The 23,327-nt window shown below is 40.9% G+C and overlaps 1 protein-coding gene across 2 annotated transcripts in view; it reads right to left on the bottom strand.

The window, feature by feature from the left end:
- The window catches only part of tmeff2a (transmembrane protein with EGF-like and two follistatin-like domains 2a), a 106,547-nt gene extending 89,070 nt beyond the window's left edge, over positions 1-17,477 (bottom strand). The window contains exons 1-2 of one of the 2 annotated variants that reach the window (XM_071487076.1): positions 16,677-17,477; positions 6,097-6,206 (exon numbers count right to left, since the gene is read on the bottom strand). In XM_071487076.1, the coding sequence (XP_071343177.1) occupies positions 6,097-6,206; positions 16,677-16,866 (300 nt within the window). In that variant the 5' untranslated portion in view covers positions 16,867-17,477. The remainder of the gene's footprint in view (positions 1-6,096; positions 6,207-16,676) is intronic. The other variant, XM_071487003.1, reaches the window with a different exon arrangement.
- Positions 17,478-23,327: the final 5,850 nt, after the last annotated feature.

The following is a 23,327-nucleotide window of genomic DNA, read 5'->3' on the forward strand; positions in this document are numbered from 1 at the left end:
TTTTGCAGTGCTACGGCATCACACTGCTTGCATCATTGTTGCTGAGAGACAGTGTAAATTAAGTGCATGGCAACAAGTGGTCACCTACCAGGAGACCATACAGTCCAAGCAGCTAGTTTTAGGTATTTCCATGAAAAGCCAGTGCTGCTGATTTCCTGGTTTAAGGACAATCTCAAAATGTGAACCTGCCGGTGCTCGTGATCTGGGCGCAGCTGAGGGACACTTTTCCATTTCCTGTTTCTGCTCAACGCGCCAATAGAAAACAGTTCAGATTGCCACTGTGGCATCTGTGTCGAGTTGCACTAACGCTGGTGAGTTAAACGTACAATTAACTTTTGTGACTGCAATGACCAGTGCATTTACACGCACAGACACAACTGTGATGGTTTAACGCACAAGATGTGTAGTGGCATTAAGCGAAATCTTTAGAGCTGTTTTCCAAAACAGCCAGAAGGAAGAGAAATAAAAGTCTGTAAGTTATGCTGATTTTATTGCCTTTTTATTTAAATTTAACTACCACTTAAATACTTTCCTGCACGCTCACACTGCGAGGTGGATATTTTGTGTAATGCATTTTAAATGTGGGTGAATGCTCATTCTTGAAGCCTAGAGTCTAAACAATTATTTCCATTTTTTTTTTTTTTTGTGGAATTGTGGAATTTACCTGAGCAGTTATGAATTATTTGTATTAATATTTATCTGCAGGAATACAAATTATTTATACTATCCCACTCATGCAAACATAATTCAAGGGCACTTTTATATGCCTGCAAACATATCACAAACACATCAACCACAGAGGTATGAGTATAGCTTTTCAGCATCCTCCAATGCCTGCAGCTGGAAAAAGGTCAGAGGAATCAGCCAACATGAGTCAGTGAGAGCCCTGAAAAGGCAAAGACACAATCACAGCATACACTTGGTTGCATTTGTCATATTTATCCTGGAGAAGATTCAAAACAATAAAGCACCGCTCTGTGGTCTAACCTAAAGAAATCCCATCTGGCTACAGGCTGCGTCTCTTGTACTTATTTTACTGACATGTGTACCGAATCCGACCTACTACTTTTTGACTCAGGCCCACAGTCAACAGCAATGAGCTGCTGTAAGCAATCCTGACATAAATGACCCATCACATTACTTACATGTGCTGTGTTCACATCTGTCTCCCATTCATCTGCAGAAATCTGCAGGAGTTTCCTTAAACTGTTCACAGATATTCCTCCTATAACATGCCGCAGTGTGACATCCATCTAGCGCCTCGTGTAATTACACGCAGTGCTTTGCAACTCTCTGCCATTTGTAAGCCGTAAAAGAGTTACTGTATACCTGAAGATGTCATTCGACACATTCTATCAGATGCTTCTGTTGTTTATTTTGCTCATACCTTTTATGTGCTGTTGGCCATGTTACCTCAATGTTTGCAGACTCAAGATAATTCACTTATTGTACATGAACAATGATTTAATTTACAGTAATTAAAAACTTCAGAGACACAGTGGTGTCACAATGTGTTTCCCTCTTATATGTTTTATGATTTATTTTTTAAAATTTTGATGTAAACATTCCAAAATTAAATATCAAGTTTAAAAAATCAATTACTAAGTTTAAAACACCTGTCAATCAAATACCTTCCTCTGATTTTTCAGTTCTTCACCAACCGGTGTGTCAACCAGACGATGACATTAATGAAATCCTTTGTATTAAACCACTGTAAGAAATATGTGGTAATTTCATCATTTTGATTAAATAAATTATAGTGTGAAAAACAGACAGATGGACAAATTAAGTAATTATTGTTACTTCCAACCTGTATGCACTGCTGATGATGTTCCTGATATGACGTGTAAAGCTGAACCCTCCCATCACCTCTCCACAGACTGAATCAACTGCTTGACCTGTTGCACTAATTCTGTAAGCAACATTCACATTACGGGCCCCGTTTTACATCCAGAGCAAAGCACAGCAAAGTGTCTTTGTTAGTTTTCAGACCACATTGTTTACATAGCAAATACACTTGCACCCATTTAAGTGCCAGTGGGCGTGTTGGTCTTAAAGTGTGGCATTGTTGCTGCATTGCTATTTTGAGGCTGCAGAAAGTGATTGTGTAATTGACCAACAAACACCTGGTCAATGGTGCAGTTTGTCACAGTTATTTTAAGGGCGCGTTGTCAAGAGAGTAACATGCGCCTACATATTGTGTGTAGTGTGTTTCCCATTCATCACCGAGACTAAATTTATCCCACCACAGTTTCATAATGAACCAAGGTTGATTTAGATTTCTCATCAGACAACATAAAAGATGCCTAACGCTGGGATTTTTTTGCCGTTGTCTTTTGTACAGCGCGTTGATTGGCTCAGCCCTTCCTTGCCCCTCGGGGTGCTCAGAGCTGCTGCGTGTGCGTGCTGCAACTGTGCTCACTGGTCAGTCACTATATGTAATCAGCTCACCACAAGTATTCTGTGTATGAAACACTGCGCCGTCATATCAATCTGCCAAGGTGCAGGCGCGCCTGGCTTTTAAAGGGAATGGCAGATGGCACTCTGATTGGTTTGTTGCATGTTACACCCAAAACACTCCCCTGAATATTCAAGAGCTTTAGTACAACCCTTATGAACCATGTGTCTGGTGCAGCAACTGTTTTTTCTACTGTTAAAATAGCAAAAGTAATATGGACACGCTGTAAATGCATTTGCACCAAGCGCTTTAGACCATGTGCTTTGCAGTGTTAAAAAGTCTCCATCAGTAATTTATAGGTTATCAGTTATTGGAAGGAAAAAATTAACAGAATTGTGGACAAAATACATCCACAGTTCTACTGAAAATGAAACAAAAGGCAACAGAAAAACTGCCACAAAAACAGACAGGCCAGCCCATGGCCAAGGTAAGCTAACGTTAGCAAGCGTTATCAATGGCTGTGGGTGTAACATTAATGATTCCCTCAGTAGGAATCAGTGCACAATTACACTACTCAAGCTTTCCCTAGATTGAAGAAACATTATTGCATTAGTGTCAAAAAGAGTGACTGCATTACAAAACAGCTTCCTCCGATTGAACTTTAAAAGAGATGCACTTTTTGTTTGATGCTTGGCAACTGGTGTCAGCGGGTTCGATATTTCGCTTTCCAATTTTGCAAATGTGTGTTTCAAGCTAAACCTTGAAAACTCGTAAAATGGTAATGTTTTAGAAAGAGGAAATTGTCACTAAGAGAAAAATTACTGTCAGTTTACAAGTGAACACTTTCCTGTGATTCCTGTTAAAGCTGCATTTATTCAGAACTTCAGGGCTTGGATTTTTTTAAAAAAAAGAAAACAAAAACTGTAGAGCAAAACAGCAGAAAATCAGATGTACAGATTGTGTGTAGTCATGAGAAATAGTCAGTGACTCCCAACTTTAACAATATATTACAAAGCCCCATTACGGAAAGCAATGAAATGTGCCATTTACCCTTTGGTGGACAGTTTTAGCTGAAGTGTTTCACAGCGCCACGAGCGCACATATTTTTAGAATGGACGACCCCTCTGGGAATCAGCGCTGTGACCTGACATTAACGAAACCAAACTGGCAGCAATAGCTTTTCCCAGCAGCTACTGAGAGATGAATTGCAAAGAAATGTTGTGTGATTAGTCAGGGTGTGATGTTTGCTGACAAATAAAGCAACTCATTTTCTGGTATGAGAGAGAGAACATGTTGCTTTGCAGCAGTTTGACTCCAGTTAGCGAGTGAAACTCTTGGCTCTTTCAAGAGACAGTGTGAGGCGAATCTAATGCGTCTTGGCAATGAATAGTGTCCATTGATTCCACCACATCAAACTCACTTCCTCTTCACAGAGCCCCTTGCGTGTCTCTTCCTTGGGGTTTTTTTTTGTTTGTTTTTTTGTTTTTTTTAGTGTGTGAAAGTGTGTGTGCACACACGTCCATAGATTCTATTAGAACAAAGAAAATCCATCCAAGCTGGGAATTTATACAACTTTCATGACAGTCCTGAACGAACACCCAACAGGAGAAAAGTCTTGGATCTTATTTATCTGACACTGATTGGGAATGACTGATTATTTAGAGAACCGGTAACAGTCGCTAGGCTAGGAAGGTCATGTTTATGTTGACTGATGAAAGAAAGAGACCAACATCTCCCACACAAACAAGCAGAGGAGGCATGGCCGAGTTGACCTCAGACCCGTGGTATTAAGGCAGAGATTGCGGCGCGACCTGCTCTTTTCTGAGAGCACGGAGAGCGCCTCAGTGCACAGCGACAGCAGTATCAGTGTGAGATCTCCTGAAGAGAAATGGAGCAGTAATGTCATTTATCTGCAGGCCTCTGTTAACGTTTGCTCCCAGGAAAGTACGAAATTGAGATAAAAGCCGGAGACCAATCGAGTGTCGGCCTGCCTGGTGCCTGCCTGCGCTGATGACGTGTTGATAAAGGCGACGGATGAGAACACGTGCAGCGTCTACAGACTTCAGAGGCTTCATTCATCCAGGGCCCTGTATAAGCATATCAGTTGGCAAAGCTTGCAAACGTTATACTAAAATCAATACTCAGCTGACTGGTTTGCTCCTTTTTTATTACAGGTCTGGTCATAAAGTTAAGTATGAGTCATTATTGTGAACGGTGTAATTTTCCAAATTTATGCCATTAAGAAAAGCCTTTCAGCCATTGGTCTCATCAGTTGCAGTCTTGTTTATGGAGGCTGGGGGTGTGCGCTGGTCCAGCTGACGTGGGGTTTTACAGGGGGGGTATAAACTGGGAACATGCTATGCATCCACCTCCCCTTAGGGCTAATAATGTCCAATCAGGACAATGGACTTCGATCCATTGACTTTAAAAATATTTATTACCGTCCAACTCAACATGTGTTTCCAGTGACGTAAGTGTTTTTCAACATATGCTGCGTCTGACAATGTTCTCTAGATGTACGGCCATTTCATTTTATATTTCTTATCTTCAAGAGCACTTTTAAGTTCTGTGAATCTCACTGTGAACTCGACATCTGAATCATTTAACAGTTTTAAAGACACACGCCAACATATGTTCTTATAAAGGCATCTCGTGTTGAAATCAAAAGTAGCCATGTCTTCTGAAAGCAGACACACAGATCACAGCATTCGTCCATCGACTGCTCATGTTCCAGATCCTCAAATACAGCATGCGCTTATCTGAGCCTCCTGTCTTTCATGCCTCTTCTCTGTTGTTGGTGTAATTAATTAAGTTAATCTACACCTACCAACCAATCGGAATCCAGAATTAGAATTAATAATTGAACATCTTCTGAAGTTACACTAAGTGGATATAGCTAGTAAGCTTCTGTAGTTGTAGCCAGATATGTTAATGATTCTATCCTAAAGACACTGTTTCGTTCACACCTTACAGTTTTTCTCAGGGGTTTTTGGCTTTTAAAAGGCTACAATAAGAGACACCACCCGTTAAACCCTTTGAATGCACAATATCACTCAAGGGACGTCATGAGAACCGATACTTCAGTACCAAGTCGATGCCAGAAATGATGAAAATGTCACGGTACTTGTTTTTCTACGGTAGCCAAGGTAGGTACTTGTGCTCCACACACAGCGGTAACAAAGGGTAACGTTAGCTTGTTTAGGCTAACACAGCTACACCTCATAACATGAGCTGGGTGCTGACAACATTAGCACGCTACAGTCATTACTGCTCAGCCTGTTAAAATATACACACACCGACTTCTTAAATGAATATTATAACAAGACTGGTGTGTCATCTTGTTAGTCAATGGAAATTGTGACTATATGGAAGTGTGTGCATGTGGGTGTGTGTTAGCAGACTGTGTGCCTGTGCTGTTTTGTTTTTTGCTGTGGTATTAAATTTGGTATTGAGAATCTTAGAATTTCATTGGCAGCCTATTGGTACCAACGACCACATTTCTAGAATCGTCACATCCCTATATCACTCTCTCTTATAGCTTAGCCCAGTCCAAGGTTTTACTGGCTTGCCATTAATAGTTACAGTTGCTAATCGATGACAATCACTGTTCAGAGAGGAGTTCAGTGAATAGTCCATTACACCTCAAAAAAAAAAAAGATGTAACAGTAAAATAAAAACAGAAACAACACAAGTCTTACCTTGAAATCGCAAATGCACGTCACCATGTTCCCAATTCTTAGACACTCGCCATCAAACTTGCATGTGTTGGTGTCGCACAAGAACAGGTCAGTGTCCCGGTCATCAAAACCTGGAGGACCAAAGCCAACAAGAGACATGAGTGACTAAGTGTTTCTCTGTTCAGGCCTAAAACAACTCTAACCTGAGCCCTGTGTTCAGGGTCGTTCATAATGAGCTTCCGCCATTAGTCATGGCTCCCACAGCTCCATGCGCTCTTTGATCACACACTGTGCACTTTAAAAAGACAATGCCAGCACACATCCTTGTCCTTAGCTGCCACAATGATAAAATACACTTAAAAAACCACTGGTCTCTGGACTCTACTGGAGGGATAAACAAAAGATATTTCTTCATCTGGTGCTTTGATGATGATGGTGGAGAGCGCTGTCTAATACGTCGGACCAAAACATCCTCTCACTGTGTGTGCTCAATAGATGTGACATCTGGTGACTGTAGGGACCATGGCATATGATTCATTTATTTTGTGCCCTGTATGGAAGCATCTGTATTCATCATGTTTCTCCACACATTTGGCTTTAACATTTGTTTGTGTACAAGGAGGCCGACTCCCGGGGCGTTGTCCTCGAGAAGCAAACCTGGCATATGATCTGATTCAGGCTGTGTTAGGGATCTCAAATGACTCCAACAAAGCATCCTGAATCAAATCAAAGAGTCACATGGGCATGAGACTGTAGACTGAGCTCAGGGCTATTAGTCTACCTGAACTGATTGCCTACAAAAGGCAACCCCCCCCCCATGCACATGTAGGCTTTTGCATTTCAAAGTGCACAGGTCTAAATTTAACCAAATTTCAGCTGACACAGGGCTGGAAATGTTCCTTGTTAAAGCATTATGATTAATCCTCGTGGCCTCTTTTTACCCTACGGTATAATCTCATTAATGTCAAGGTGAAAGAAAGTGACGCTGATGTTTGCTGTAGCTATAAATTCAAATTCCTGCCAAAAAAAGGTCCAAGTCATTATGATAAGATGAAGAACATATTTGCACAGGAGCAACACATTTTTGGTAGCATTATTTTTAAGGGGAAATTTAATAGAAAAACAACAAACTATATCCTGTTTTGGGATGTTGTGTAGTCCCCATTGGAGCCTTTCCTGATTCTCAATCTGTTTACACTGTGTGTATTTGGAGAGCTTAGAGTAAAAATCACAAATTACTATATAATCTGCTAGATCAGCTTTAAGAGACACTAAAGCCTGACAGATATACCAATGCTTATATTAGCTTATCACAGTTATGTCAGCATCTGCATAAATATTCAGATATGCAAAATGAAATTGCAGTTCATTCATGAGTCATAGGATATTTTTTATGAGTGCAGTTGTTTGCATTTCACTATTTTTTTTCACTAAGTTTAACATGATCCTGTTGTATGTTTTTGCTTAGCATTTATAATATATGATTTTCAGTAAAGTTTTCCATCATCATTTATAATAATATAACTGTCATGTTTTAAGGATCAAGCTGCGACTGCTGATTACTTGAAGATGCATGTCTTGAAGTGACACAATTTAGCTCTGATTGTTTTTACTACAAATGTGACAGCACAGAAAAAAAATCATATCCATATCATTTAGTCTCCGATACAACACAGTGACAACTAAGCGTCTCAGTAAGGTCATTATGTAGATGACCTCATCATGTAGCCAGTTCATACAGTGTGATGTGTTTCATCTACAGCGAGAAGATGCTACTTGTTTTATTCCATGTCAGCACATATAAGTCTGCAATACTCTGCAGACGGTGCAGACTGACCAGAGGACTGGATATAGATGCAACACCTTATATAACAGCTGTACATGTGGCCTAGCATTTGGGGTAATTAACTGAAACCTGAGATAATGTTTTTCTTCAACTGTGGCTTGGTAGCAGCTCCGGGGCTCGGAAGGTTTAAACATTTATGAAATGTTTAATGAAGCTATACATAAGACAAATACTGTAAGTCAAGAAAAGCCCGAGGTCCAGAAGACATGGTGAAATTGGAATTTGAAACCGGGGACGAACATCAAAGATCTTTGATGTTCAAAGATGAACAATGCAGGGTTTGTCGCTTTATTTCGCTTCATGCTTTGTGGCCGTATGGAAAATTGTTTTATCTAGAAAGCTATGCATGCAAAGTATTTCACCTTTTCTGTGATGTGGCTCAGATAAAATGAGTGTGCGCTCAACATGTTGATGGTCGTTTTATTGTGAATATTTAACAACCCTCTGGAACCGTTTTCCCTGAGGCATAAAGAGTCAGTGGATGGTTTTAAGGAGCTGTTAAAAACTCACTTAAATCTGTAGCACTTGTGTGCTTTGTGTTTTGCTGTCTCTGTAGTTTTACTCTTTTTTTAATGTTTGTTGTTGTCATTTTCTGTCTTTCTGTTTCTAACTGTCTGCTCCGTTTCTAATTTTTTCTTCTGTTTTTATTGTACAGCACCTTGTAACTCTTGTTTTGCGTTTATTATTACCTTATCTTACAACTACATAGGTTAATGTATATCCTTTTCATAGTGGCATGTTTGGTACCTGAAAGTGCCTGAGAAAAATGCATCTGTTCTTCCAGATGGTGAGATACCGTTGGTACAAACACCTCTTAAAAGTAATACAATTAAATTTCAGGTTACTTTAATTAACCTTCTTTAACCAGGCAGCTCCAGTGTGAACTGAAATCTCCTAATTGAGTGCATAACAGATCCCATACAGACACTCTCTGTCGGCATGCCGTCCTCTACACGGAGCACAAATGTCAAGTTCAGCTTGCTAACAGCTCTGCAGGAGCAGGTAAGACGTCACTGTCAGGCTCAGGGACACTTCAGCAGCATGGCTTCTTGTTACACTCTCTCAACCCACCACCACCCCAGCATGTCGCTCCACGTCTCAGTCACACTTGGTCAAGGTTTAACGTCATTCAAGAAGTCGTATTCAAATTACATTCACCAGCAACAACACAATGAAAAGCCCCTGGATAGTACATTTTAAGTTTTGGTGTATGAATGATAATCACTTCACACATCATATTTCGAAAAGAGCACCTTCAAACCACCTTTCATCTTCAGGAGTGTTAAAAGTGCCACTGATACAAAAACTCACAAGTGCTGTACTCAAAACGTTTAATGAAACTCAAAATGAGCCTTGTGACAAGGTTACCTTTTGCTTCTGTGGAAACTTTAAAGTGCATATTTTATCACATAAAAAGGAAATATACACGGTGTCCTGAACTTTGGACTCTATCATCCATATTATAAGCCAAGATATTTAACAATGCTACTTTTGTATTCATATATCTTATTATAATAGCAATTTAGACTCACAAACTTCAAGTGTAATAACTAGCCCCCCTCTCCACTCCTAACATCCCTCCTTGGTGTGGAGCAGCCTATCAGGCAATAATAACCTATGGAAGAGAAGCCCATGCTAAAATCAACACCTGCTATTTGCCTAAGTCCTGAATGTCCGTAAAGTGCGAGCTCTCTGTGCAAATATACAATCATCGAGCCAAGAACAGTGACATGAGAGGTCTTGACGCTTGGAGTGGATGGATGGAACAAAACCCTCCGCCACAAAAAATTGGCACCCAGGCAATTGGCATGTTGACGGTACTCAGTGGAAAGAGGCACTGCTATGATGACAATCATGCTACTGGCTAGGTATACACAAATACTTGGAAAATATTTGATTTTTTTTTTCACATCAGCCAGTGGATTCTTTCTAAGATGGGATATAGTTTTTTTTTTTCAAGCTGCAAATTTGATAGTTTGATATTTTAGCTTTTTTCCAGCGTTCCCAGACAATAGGCTATGGAAAACATAAACGCACACACACAAAAAAGAGCAATTGTTTTTAAATGAAGGAGGAAAAGAAAGAGAACGAGGCTCCTCCTCTTGCTATTAAACTTCTTTACCAAGAAACAGATGTGAAGCTTGGACATCCTCTTCAAGAGACAGCAAGCAAGAATGCATGCATCACATGCATCACAATATCTTATCGACCTATGAACAACAGTGCAATCAAGCACTTTGTCTACACTAGAGTCACAAAAATAGATGTTTCTGCGAAGTGTTTACAAGAAAGCAAGTGACATATCAGCTGTTGTTGTGGATGTCAAGCCTCTGAATGAAACGCGTATAAAACATAATGGAATAAATGTCGCAGATGATCACATCTCAGAAACATCAGGGCCAACAGGGTTTGGGCTTCAAGGAAAACACAGCACAAATCTCAATTAGTTATGTGACAATGATTGCCTACAAGCAAGTACAAATATATATTTACAGTACTGGTATAACCTGTGAGGTAATTTCTCACACTTGCCAGTTAATGGCTTAGGGAAAAAAAATATTGTTAAAAATGCTGTTGCTTTTGCAGTAATAAATGACACACAATCAACACCAATGTTTTTCATCATCCGAGGGATGTATGTCTTGTTGCAGTCTTTTTTCAGATTCTCTTGAGTGGCAGCTGTTTTGAATCCTAAAATCTGAGTGCACGTTTGAAATATATCAGCATTAAAACATAAGTCTGTGAAAATAAGTCAGAATTTTTTTTTTGTGATTGGAAAAAATTTAGTTTATGTGCATTTTTATTGTTGTTTTTGAATAGTTTCTTTTAAAAAAGGTCCACATTTACTACTTCAGCCTGTAGGTTTTATTCAAACAAAACTATTTTCCCTGGTGAGCAAGTAAGGATACCAGACCTGACAGCTCTGCACACTTCAGAGTTTTCTGGCTCTAACATCCATATCCACACCAGTTAACAAAGTAAAGAATTTACTGTTATTGTTCTATCTCCAACACCTGGGATCAATTTCAGAGCTGAAAATCAGTTCTGGCAACTACAGAGTACTTGTTATAAAAAAAAAAAAAAAAAAAAAAAAATAGGGTGCCTGTGTTGTAAAAGAAAAGTGAAAGTAAACGTTGCTATATTTTCCACTTTCTTTCCAGCACTTGAGTTTAGATCGCCAAAACTTAAAATCATGTCAAAACAACATCCCTATGATAAGAATCATCTCGCAAGATGATAATTTCTAATGTGCACAACCATGCAAACATAAAGCAGCCGGCAACTTGGAGCTAAGTCTTTTTGTTGGGAACAAGTTTTGGAAGTGCAGTCCATCAAAGAAGTCTAAATAAGTTAAGGAATATTTGTTCTCTCATTTAAAAGGCCTATCTTGTGAAATACACAAACATATAACTATTTATGAACTATCATAACCATGAAATGCAACACCATGATTATTAATCAGAGGCTTAAAAAACATTTTAGGTATTGGCGTCCCTATTCATTAATGTGTGGAAAATGAATGTAGAAGGTAGTTTACCACCTCAAGACAGAGACACTGGATGTACCTTACATTAAGGAGAGCTGTCAAGCTATAGGTCACGTTCAACAATAAGAAATATGAATCCTAATTCTACTGTTGACACTGATGAGCTTGAAAATATATATATATATATACCCCCTCTACAGACTGCAGTTTTATAATTATGAGCCTTTTAGGGGCTCAAGGGACAAGGACCAGGCTGGGATCAGAGGTCATAATCAGAGGAGGAGGAGCAAGATGTTGTGATGTCATGTGAAGACAACCAGTAGAGAATGGACAGGTGTCCAGCATTAGCTAATGATACCTAATGTGTTAGCTAACAATAATATGTTAGCTAAAGACATCTGACTTGTCAGCTAATGATATCCAATATATTAGATAATCATAACATGCAAGTTAGAGATACCTAATGATATCTCATGTGTTAGCTAATGATGCCTTATGTGTTACCTAGCAATAATATATTAGCTAAAGTCATCTGATTGGCGGCTAATGATATCTAACGTTTTAGATAATGATACCTAAGGTGTTAGCTAAGATTAACATGTTAGCTAGAGATACCTAATATTTAAGCTAATGAGACCTGATGTATTATCTCACAAATATGTTAGCTAAAGATACCTGAATTGTTCATTAAAACCCTGAACACATTAGATAATGATATCTAACATGTTAGGTAATGATCCCTAATGCTGTGCCACACAATGTTGTAAAGTTTGCTCTATCAAAACTAGGGATACCACTACTACTACTGTTACTAATATTGGCAATAGTAATGATCTAAAACATGACCTGCTAATCTGCAAGGAATCGGAGATGAATGGCATTCAGATGCAGCACAGGGCTCAGAAGCTATCCCTGTTTCTTTTTCTGTTGGATTTTAAAACATGGTGTGATGCTAATTTTCAGTTCTGTTTTTTATGTCTTTGCCTGGTCTCTGTACGTTTTTACTTTGCATGATTTTTGTACTTTTTCCAACTATAAGCGCACAAACCAAAATTAAATCTATCTTGTACCGTGTTCAACAAAATGTTAATGGGTGCTGTTTAATACGGGTTCTGTGCACAGCCCAAGTTGCACTGTGTCAGAGGCCAGGAAACTTACACTTCCTGCTCCTGCCCTGTCGTTCCAGGAGGAGATTACAGTGAACTGAATAATTAACGAAAACAAGCTGGCAAACATCAAATATTGAAAAGGTAATGTTTATATGCTAACGATTAAGAAGGCAAGCGAAGCACTTACTTGTCTAAAAGAGAGAGCCAAATGCATCTCCTCCTACCTACCTGGAATTTCACAACACTAAGAAGAAAAAGAAGAAGAGTTCTCCCCCTGTTTTAAGCATTGTGCTGATCAATAATTAAGTAGACTAAATTAATAATGAAGACTGAACAACCGCAGCGGTGAGACATTCTTTCTTGACCTCTCTCGTGTGGGGGGCCATTTTTTTTTTCTTTACCTTTGCAACAGGTTTTCAAATGTTTGTCATGGGGGAGTTATAGCTCAGTTCTCATTATGATTAAAAGGCACAGTAACGCTAAGCACTCAGATCACAGTCAGAATGATGTACTTAAATTACAGTGCGTCTCCGCACAGGAAAGTAACGCATTTTGAGTTAAACTCCCTCAAAACAGCCAGTTAACAATTAGTAACTTTCCATCCAGTTTAATTAGACCTGATCAACACTGTCTTGTGTTATAATTCACTGTTTTCTGCCTCTGTTTACTGTCAGTTATGCGGAACCTGCATGCAAGAGAGACACTTTTGACCTCTCCGTTGACAAATCTTGAAAGCAGATGGCCAATTCTCTCCAGACTACTGGTAATTCACTGCGCTTGATGGGATTTACAGGGGGCTTTGCATATTCTGCACTTATCCCTGTCACTTCAGCTATCAAAGCATCACATGTCCTTTCAGAGTTAACTACACCAGGGGGATTCAGTGAAGAAAGGATTGTGGCCCCCTCACAGTAATTCCCTCATGGGAAATGTAAGGTATATCATGGGGTAAGTAAACTGTGGGTAGACATTCCTACAGTGCCACCACTTTAACACTGCAATCTGTGGGGATACTATTTTAATTCTGATGAAGATAAATCAGGACGGCAGTGACTGAAACTGGTACTTAAAACATTCAGCGAGAGATGAGCATTACCATTCTGAGCAGCGACTTGTGTTTCCGTGTGGGTGAATAAAATGGCAAAACGACATGAGCTGATTGTTGGAAAAGTCTGAAAGTGCAGCTATTAAAGATAACACAGACTAGATACAAGCCAAAAACTTACAGGCAAAATGCCACTAATTTTTTTTGACTGTGATAATTACAGAAAATGTTGAAAAAAAGAAAACAGTTGGCTTTCCATGGTCACTGTGCTCACGAAGATAAATTACCGTAGCATAGCTTACATAACCGCCACATTCCTTATGTAGAAAAATTCAGCTTGTTGTTTCAAAGAGGCCTTAAAGCTGCACTAATTGATTTTTTATTTAACTATTGGATTAAATGAATATGAGTCTGTGAAAGGGTTTGGTCAAAGTGATAAACCTACAGAAAATTATCAGACAGTTCTTCTCAACTGTCCGAGTGCTTTAGCTTCTTTTAACCCATTGCTTGGTTTTATAGCCATGACTTTACCGTTCTAGCTGACTTCCTCAGCATTGTTTCCAGATGTTGCGGTTTTCAGCAAAAAAAAAAAAAAAAAAGCTTTGATAAACCACTGTGCGCTACCTGCCCAGGATTAAACAGACAAAGTTAGCAACTACATGGTGAATTTAGTGGAACATTCAACAGCTAAAGAGCCAGGTATTTCCCTCAGGAGAGGCTGGAGACCAATCCAGATGGATAATAGTGGAATTACATTCATCAAGTGGAAACAAATGCAACTCAAAATGAATGCTAATGTTGCTTCATATCTGGCGGATGTGTCATAAGCAAATGCTTGCTAACACATGTGCCATATCAACTTGATAAGTTGATGATATCAGCATGTCACTGTTGTGTTCACAACTTGGTTGTACTACCTCCAACTAGCCAAAAATAAACTCAGAAAAAAGTAAAAGCATAAAGAAAAAGAAATTAGTTTTACGGGAATGTCCAGCCATCTGAAAGTCAAAATGAGTTTTTCCTTAGTTAGGCCTTGTTAGGCTTTTCTTTTTGCTCAAATAGGCCTCATCTTTAAATCTAATGTGGCTTTACTTTGCAGGTCCCCACATCCAAATATAACATCTGAATATCACTCATTTGCAAAACATACAACATCTCAAGTTTACACATTAGTTATTGTTACTGAACACTGATTCTGTCTCAGTGAGGCCTTCAATTCTTCATGGCCGTCAACAGCTGCGAGCCAAACATAATGAGAATCTTTGTCGCACCAAGACTTTTGTCCGTCTGTTTAATTCAATGGAACAGAATCTCATTCAATACTTGTTTTCAGAGGCAGCTGAAACTACCCAATTGTCATGACACTACTGCTCATAATTATCCGTGCCTCGTCAGTGAAATGACACTGAACTCATCGCCAACCTGTCACTCAATACTACTGTTGTTCAAATGCGTGATATCCAAGAAGTTCTAAATGATGCTGGGTGCATGTGTGTGTGTGTGTGTGTGTGTGTGCGTGTGTGTGTGTGTGTGTGTGTGTGTGTGTGTGCATTACGCTCAGTACATGCACTTAAGCCTCCTCAAGGCGTGTTGGATGAAAGCCTTCGCCCGAAATGCATATGAAAGCGTGTCTGTCAGGAAGTGGGGAGGTAGGCAAATGTGTGTTTGGACGGGGTGTGTACCATTATAGCTCATTACGAACAAGTTATTATCACCGCAGCAGCAGCAAAAAACTAATGAATGGAAAAAAAAAAAAAAAACACAATAGGGTGTAACATATTTACACAGATGAGCCAATTCATCACCTCTCTTGGCATTTGCTATGAAGAAAAAACACAGACTAGAACTATTTCGACACTAAATTAAACCGAACACACCATGAAAACTTATCACTGACACACAAGCTTCATTTTTAAGACGTTAAAATACCAAACATAATGACAAAAAACTCACAACATCATCGAATTGATTTGGAAAACTTTGGTGTCCAAATGAGATCTCTATCTTGTGACAGGGAATTTTGTTTTTGGCAAGGCAACTGTAAATCTATCATTCACGTGGTAATAGGCTGTTTCTTTAATCTCCTGCCAGCTACATGTCACTATAAATAATCTGTCTATGATGTTTGTAATACATCATGCAAATACTTCCCCTTTCTTTCTTTTTATTTTTTTATTTTTTTATTAAGATATCCTCCCAGTAGCCTACTGGTAGGCCTACAAACGGCAGTCATGACTCCATATTGATGTGTGGCTGTAATGAGCTACACTATCAATACTTGTACTGCCCGGGAGTGTGTGGACTCGGCTTGGAGCTATTTTAAGGGTTCAGACTTAGACAAGCGACGGGGGAAATATATGGCGGCACAGTCGGCTGATTTACGAAGAGAGGCGAGGCGCTGTGCTCTGCAGCCCCGTCCGCTCCTCGCCGCCCTGGGCACCGATCAGAGGAAACAAGTTTACAGCTCGCCAGCCCATAAAAGAAACGACCGCATTTATATTTAAAGTAACACTTGATGAAACAACCGGGATGCCAAATAAGCCCGTAAAACTAGATTCATTATTTCTCGATTTGAAGGAATTAAAGTCAGGGCTGAAACGGACCTGTGAATGAAATGCGCAAGAGTTAACCAGAAGCATTTATGCTCAAGTTGCACTGAGAACACGTTAAGTATTAGGACTTAAAGCGAGTGTCTGGAGCCTGAAACTGAGTGTTGGTCTATTGTGGCGCACGTCACGTTATTCTGGCGACAATCTTCCCAATCCTTCCCTGCCTTCATGTTTCTCCCAAATAACCCTTATTCTCACGGTTTCACTTAGTGTGAATGGAAATGTGCGAGCCTGCCCCTGCCCTGCGCTGCTGGCCGGCGCTGCATGCCTGGCTGTCACGCTCCGAGACAAACTCAACAAGGCTAAATGCGCATCAAGCGAAGCCCAAACTCTGCATCCTCTCATCACAGGGGCTTTGCAGCGTTCATTATCTGCAGCCAAAAAAAAAAAAAAAAAGAAATGCCACAGCGCCGGTTCTAAACATAGGCATGGTTCCTGGACACCAACACACAGAGCCACAATAACAAGAGCGACTGTAACTCTGCCTTCATGAAACGACTCTCACCGGAGCAGTTCCAGCCGGTCGGCGTCTGGCAGTCGCTGAGGGAGGAAGGGAAAGCGCGCAGCTGCTCCACAGGTAAAGTGGCGAGAAACGAGACGAGGGTGATCCTGAGCCAGCCTCCCGCCGTCCCGCTCCACTGGCGCAGCCGCCGGGGCTCCTTGAGCGGTGCCTGCGCCGCCACGGACAGACCCATATCTCACTGGCCCCGACAGCACAGGCGAGGTGGGAAAGAGACGCAGACGCGCACCGACAACTCCAGTCCCGTCAGGCTCAGCGGGACACCTAGAGACCCACAGCGGACCATCTTCCGAGCGATGCCGTGCGCCCCATGTAGCAGTGCCCCGTGTAGACTGACCGACTGGGTTCCGCCCGATCCAGGGGAGGCTGCTGCAACAAGAGCAGGACTGTAGGGTGGGAGGCGGGAGAGGGGGGTGGGGGGTGGGGGGGGGAGAAGACACTGCCGAGGGGGTTGGTGAGCGATGGAGGAGGTTGTGTGGGATGGAGTCGGGTGGAAAAAGTTAGCCAGGCAGGGAGGAAGACTTGCGAGAAGAGGAGGATGCTCAAGGATGAGGAGAAGGGTGGGGGGGGTGGGAGATGGGACAGAAAAAAGAAGGAGGGTGACACAGAGGGAGGTAATAAAAGTGTAAAACTGAGAGGATGTAGCAAGAGTATCCCAAGGACGGGCTTTGGAAACGACGGCAGTTGTGTAATAGTATCCACGGGTGAGACGAGCGGCTCTCCTGCACGAACGGAGCGGTCCTCCCGTTTACTTTGTGCTCACAGTCGCAACGAGTTGGTCTCTCTGTCTCCCTCTCTCTCTCTCTGTCTCCCTCTCTCTCTCTCCCTCTCTCTCTCTCTGTCTCCCTCTCTCTCTCCCTCTCCCTCTCTCTCCCTCTCCAGCAGCTGGTTATGATCACGTGGAGTATGATGCGAAGAGGGAGGGGTGAGGTGGTGGTGGTGGTGGTGGTGGTGGAGGGGTCCTCAGTAATAACTGGAATATCTGACTGGAGGAAGAGGTGAAAGAGAGGAACACAGAATGGGAGAAATAATCATTTTAAAAAAAGAAAATGGAGAGAAAAGAAAGCACAGACTGAGTTCTCCAGGCTTAGTACCATGAGTCAGTGATGGCTGCACCATGGATAGGCAGTATAGGGGAGGATGCACAGCCTGTAGCCTATAATTGGCCAGGAGCATTTAAAAAGTCTGCAGGAATCGATTCGTCCAGCCATGCCTGGGATAATTGCTCCGCTTTGAAATGACACGGACGCTATTCCTAGGCCTCTGCCTCCAGGCAGCCCAAAGAGACCTCAATATTATTCATATATTTTGGACATAACCTACTGTTGTTACACAGGCGCGGGATATGGCTTGTAATTGACACGCTTTTGGCCATGGAAGCACTAAAAATAGGCACACAGCATCAAGGAGGTCAAGTCCAATACCAGGCTGTGAACATTCATCCTGTTTTAACCAAGGAAATTAGAAGCCATGTGCATGCAAAAGCCCTATAGAGGAAACAAAGGGGTTTCTGTTGGGGCCTGTCACGGCTATAAACACAGTTGACCTCATGATATTAAGGAAGCAAAGCTGCAGCTGCATGTCAACAAATAAAGCTTTTATTGCTTTTCACTTAGTTTAAGATCATTAAATTGGGAATATGCATCATTTGTCTCGGCTAATGGGGTTCACGACACACAGGTCTTATCTGCAAGTCCTAATACACATGCACACACACACCTGCAGGCCTTCTGCATCGTCATAATGAATACAAAAATATTTCTTCACAGACACACAAATAGGGGTTGAGAGGTTGGGGGATTAAGAGTTGCGGAAGGACATGTCTGAGATTCTGGTGATAATGAGTGTGAATTTAAACATTGCTACAAACAGGAGTTACCCCAACATGCTCACGCGTGCAGCTATTCTCCTGGCAGTACAGGAGTTTCTTACGTCATGTACACATTAGGTTATTTATACAGTGACATCTTGTTACACTTACTTAGTTACACTTGTACTAATACTGCTCTGATAAACCCTCACTTTACATGCTGAAACAAACTGCAAACACAACACTGACACATTATCACCTTTTGGGTTGGTTATGCAAACTCATTAGCAAACAGTGGCTAATCCAGCAGATATAAAGCAGCATTAGCATTCATTTGGAGTCATGTCTGGATAGGCTACCTAATGATTGTCTCCACCAAGTCCTGAAGGAAATCTCTGGCTCTTCAGCTGCTAAATGCTCCACTGTGTTCACCAGCTGTTACCTTTGCCTGTCTGCCATTTAGTGTTGGACAGGTACGAGTAGGTTTTGGAGATTTTTCACTGGAAACAGTTGCTGTTTCTATCTAAAACTGATCCTGATGATAGCACTGAAGTAGATTTGTTACTACACTATTATCATGGCCATAAGAATTTCCAATAACAATATTACCACACGATCTATAGCAAATTTGAAAAATAATAATTGCAATAATAATTGTGATAATATTTTTTTGGAAATGGATTAGCATCATATATGAGTGTAGGGAGATGGAATACAAAAAGAACAATCATACCTAAAGGACCTAATTTCTAAGTTTTGCTATTGCTACATTGCCAGTGTTAGCATCAACTGCTGTATTCTAACCAAGTCTAGAAAAACGTTTCAAGTTCAGTATCAGGCTTCATTCTTTTACTCACCAACAGCTGTCTCCAGTGGTAGAATGCAACACCAATATTAACTTGACTCTATCACATTTTTTCTTCCGCTGAAGTTAGCACGCTAACCAGCTAGCTCTGGCCAATCTCGTCACTTTCAGATAGTGACTCACTGTAGCTTCCAATCTGCCCTGAAGACGTAGCGCTGCTCAGAGGACATATTATAACCTCTTCTCTTGTAAACGCAACGATGGACAAAGCTCTTGTCAAGCCACAATCACCACCACCCGCTCCCGGGAAGACACCATGTTCATCAGCAGGGAAAACTTGCATATAGCCCCTTTAATAGATAGTGAAAAGGTAACCAGATGAACTGATAAACCACAAGGCATAGCAAATGCAATAACAATATTATGATATATGTATTATTAATACAATATCAATAATACATTTTTCAAATATCACAGTTATCATCAGTATCCATATACTCGTACCATCACCCCTACACTGGACGTGGACCAGTGGCCATGGGTCATGGTCATAAATCATTGAGCACACTGTCATAACTCAGCTGCTTTGAATACAGTTTATTTAATATGCAACCATGTCCATGAACGTTGGCTGGTCTCAAAGGTCTCAAAGGTCCAGAGGCATTTTTCATTCTCAGACCATCCCTGCTCACCAATAAAAGCACCAAAAGTCATTTTTCCTTATGCACATGCAGAGGCCAGTCACCACCGCACTGGCATCTATAAAAGGGGAGGCCGACTTTAGATAGAAATGGGTTCACTTTTTGGGTTTTTAATTTACTGGCAGGGGATCTAAACGAAGCAGCAGATTAGTGCTTAGATACGAGGCTGGGCTGTGAGGGTGAGTCAAAAGGCCAAGAGGAGTCTTTGAAGAGTCTCCAGTCTGACTCAGAGGATTTGGACCACTGTGACATCGTCTGGCCCCGCTGGCTTGTGCCACAGACATCACTGAGGTGATGTAATGCACAGAAGAACACGTTTCCCAGCTTTACAAGTATTAAATCTTAATAAATAGAAATTCACAATACCATGAATAGCAACTGAACATTTAAAGTGTTTTGTCAACATTTTTAATGATGACTTTTATAAGGGTGCTCTACTGGAAAATGCTTTCTGGGATTTTTATTGTTGCTGTGCTGCAGTTGGGCAATGAGACAAGGGCAGCAAGGCTGACTGTGCCACACAAGAGCTCTGCACGTACTGCAGTAAGATTTTGGATGACGGCATGAATTAGTCACTGCTCTGAAATGAATAATCTGCACTAGTTAAGAGTTACATGCAAATTAGTAGTTCATGTGGTGGAATTGAGTGTGGGTGCAACAGAACATAGACCATCTTCAGAGATCAAATCCGATCAATACGTTTTTGTCTGTATGCTAAGTATGCTTAAGATATTAAAGATAAAATAGTGTTATGTTAAACAGGCAAAATGAAAGGGATAAGGTATAGCCATGCATCTCAGTCCACAACACAAAACCATATTAAACTTAAGCAACTCTTTCAGATCGACTGTGACCTGACATCTTTATTACAGAGAGCTATATGCACCCACAACTTCTACAGTAGCATCACAACAGTTTGAGAAACAGAGTGTCAAAGGAGTGAGGACAAAGGGAACGAGTGAAATAAAATGAAGGAGTGAATTCAGTGTTTGTAGCTACCAGACACGAGTCCCTGGGTGATGCTCCCTAATCAATCAAAGTGGCCAAAATAACATCAAACTGTATTTCTTACTGCTGCAATGACATAATGCTTATTTAAGAACATAAATCAACGATTTAACACCTAACTATTACTCTTTCAACCAACTTTAATGATGTAATAATCTTAACCCTATAAAAACTCTTGAATGTTGCTCGGCCAAACATCAAATTCTCACATGTAGACACTTAGTTTGGTCTAAGTATTGCTATAGGCTACTATAATAAAGTGCAGTTCCAGAGAAACTACGTTTGCACAACTAAGGCCTTACAACAGCTGGTCCAACTGGCAGCTGATCAACAACAACAGTTTAAGGTTTGCTTCTTTAAAAGAGTTTTGTTTATTGTAGAGAGACATGCCCACCAACCCCACCAAAGATGATAAATGGGTTAATAACAACACTGGTGACAACAATGGCCTTCGCCTTTGGCCTATGTGAATAGTTTTGTCCTGTCGGCCTTGGGTTGCATCTTGACTGGAGCACTTCTGAGAGCACTTTTCAGGCCAGCCGACGGTTCAACGACGACCATGTGTCAGATACGCTGCAACATCCGGGCTCAAGGTTAGTGGTGCCCCACTTGCTGGAAGGTAAACAATCCATCTTCGAATGGCTGCCTTTGTCTCTATTTTTCTGATGTAGTGGCAAAACTCGCTTTGAGTGGTGAATACCTCTGATGCAAGCAAGGTTGTATTAAAAACCTGTTAGTCTCATACACCAAAATAAAAGAGCCGTGACCAGAATAGATGAAACTTTAATTAAAAAATAATTAATTTCAAAAATTGGTTTGCTTGGTCTTGCCACCAGGAGTAAAGCTTCACCTTTGAGGTTTGAGGTTTAGTACATACAAACAAAAACTTGTATTGATGTGCACAGGTCAAGCAATGCAAGGATACACCGTTTTTGTTGAGATCTTAAACACATTAACTTTCAAAATTGTTTTTCGTGCTCAATATACAAAAAGAACTCTCTAAGCCTACTCTTCACATGATTAGGATTTTTTATACACATATATATGTGTGTGTGCATGGATTGTCTCAAACTTTTATTCAGAGGCAAAGAGTGCAAATAATCTGTACTTCAAAATCCCTGGAGTGGTGAAGAGAACTTGTAGGAGGATACTTACAGAGCAATGCCAGCCATGCTTGAGTTAATCTATGTCCAAAACATCCCCAGAGGGTTTTTTCATTGTCTAAAAATGAACAGCCATCTTGGCTAGCTTTACCCCAAGGCAAAGCAATTGTTCTCTTCTATCCCACACAACTCTGGTAACAAAAGTATTAATGTGTGAAGGTCAGCAGAGTACAGATTGGTAAAGCCGAGCTCCCTTTTGATTCATCCTAAACGAGACTGCTGAGTGTTGGCTGTGAATTTACAAGCAGCTCAAGCTTTAACCCGGGCGCAACAGAATGCACTCTGCATTGTTGCTTAACAGCAATTCCCACAACTTCTCCTCCTCTCTCTGTGACTCATTTATCTCTGCATTAGTCCAACTGAATACCTGGTCTGGTATCAATGATGCCCATGCAAGTGTTGGGAGGAGGAGGTCAGCCTAAACGCAGCTTAGCCCCAGGCTAAAGGCTAATTACATTTCTTGACTTGCTGAAATGTGCACCGTCTCCTGAGAGAGCATTCTGGAATAACACTCAACCCTGTATCAGATATCGGATGATTGATTTTTACCTCATAATTACTCTGATGTATTAATAAATCATCCATTTCTTTTGTAAATCTAGGGGCCTGACGATGTCATGGGAATCATTTGCTGGTATATCTTACCCACGCCAAGTTGAAAGGTTAGAGTGCATATAGAAGGGTATGGTCTATAAGTGTGTCAGCGCGTTATGGTGATTGCTAAGATGCATTATCACAACGTGACGCTGGGCTCTTGGAGGCATTGCCAGTTTTCTGTGTCTGTGGGTGTGTTTGTGTGTGTGTGTGTGTGTACTTGTAAATGCTACAAAGTGAGGAGCAAAAGAAAGTATTTTCCTAACAGAATGAGGACATTGTGGTCACTTTTTGCAACATCTTCAAAGGGCTGTTTGGTTTTAGGGTCAGATTCGGGTTAGACATTCAGTTGTAATAAAGTTCAGGCTTTTTGACATAAGGCTTTGTGAGGTACTCATCTATAGTCAGTGTGTTACCTGCAGTGATTTCTGATCAGCGTGCTCCCTGTTTGGAGAAGCAGCTGGGAGCACACAGTGATGTGCAGCTGTGGACGGGGCCACCCGCAAAAACGGGCCAAAAATGCCCACAGAAAAAAACAAAACAAATATCAGTTGA

Source organism: Trachinotus anak, unplaced genomic scaffold (genome assembly GCF_046630095.1).
Source record: "Trachinotus anak isolate AG129_WGS33_773 ecotype Australia unplaced genomic scaffold, CSIRO_AGI_Tana_v1 ptg000001l, whole genome shotgun sequence".
Taxonomy (NCBI): domain Eukaryota; kingdom Metazoa; phylum Chordata; class Actinopteri; order Carangiformes; family Carangidae; genus Trachinotus; species Trachinotus anak.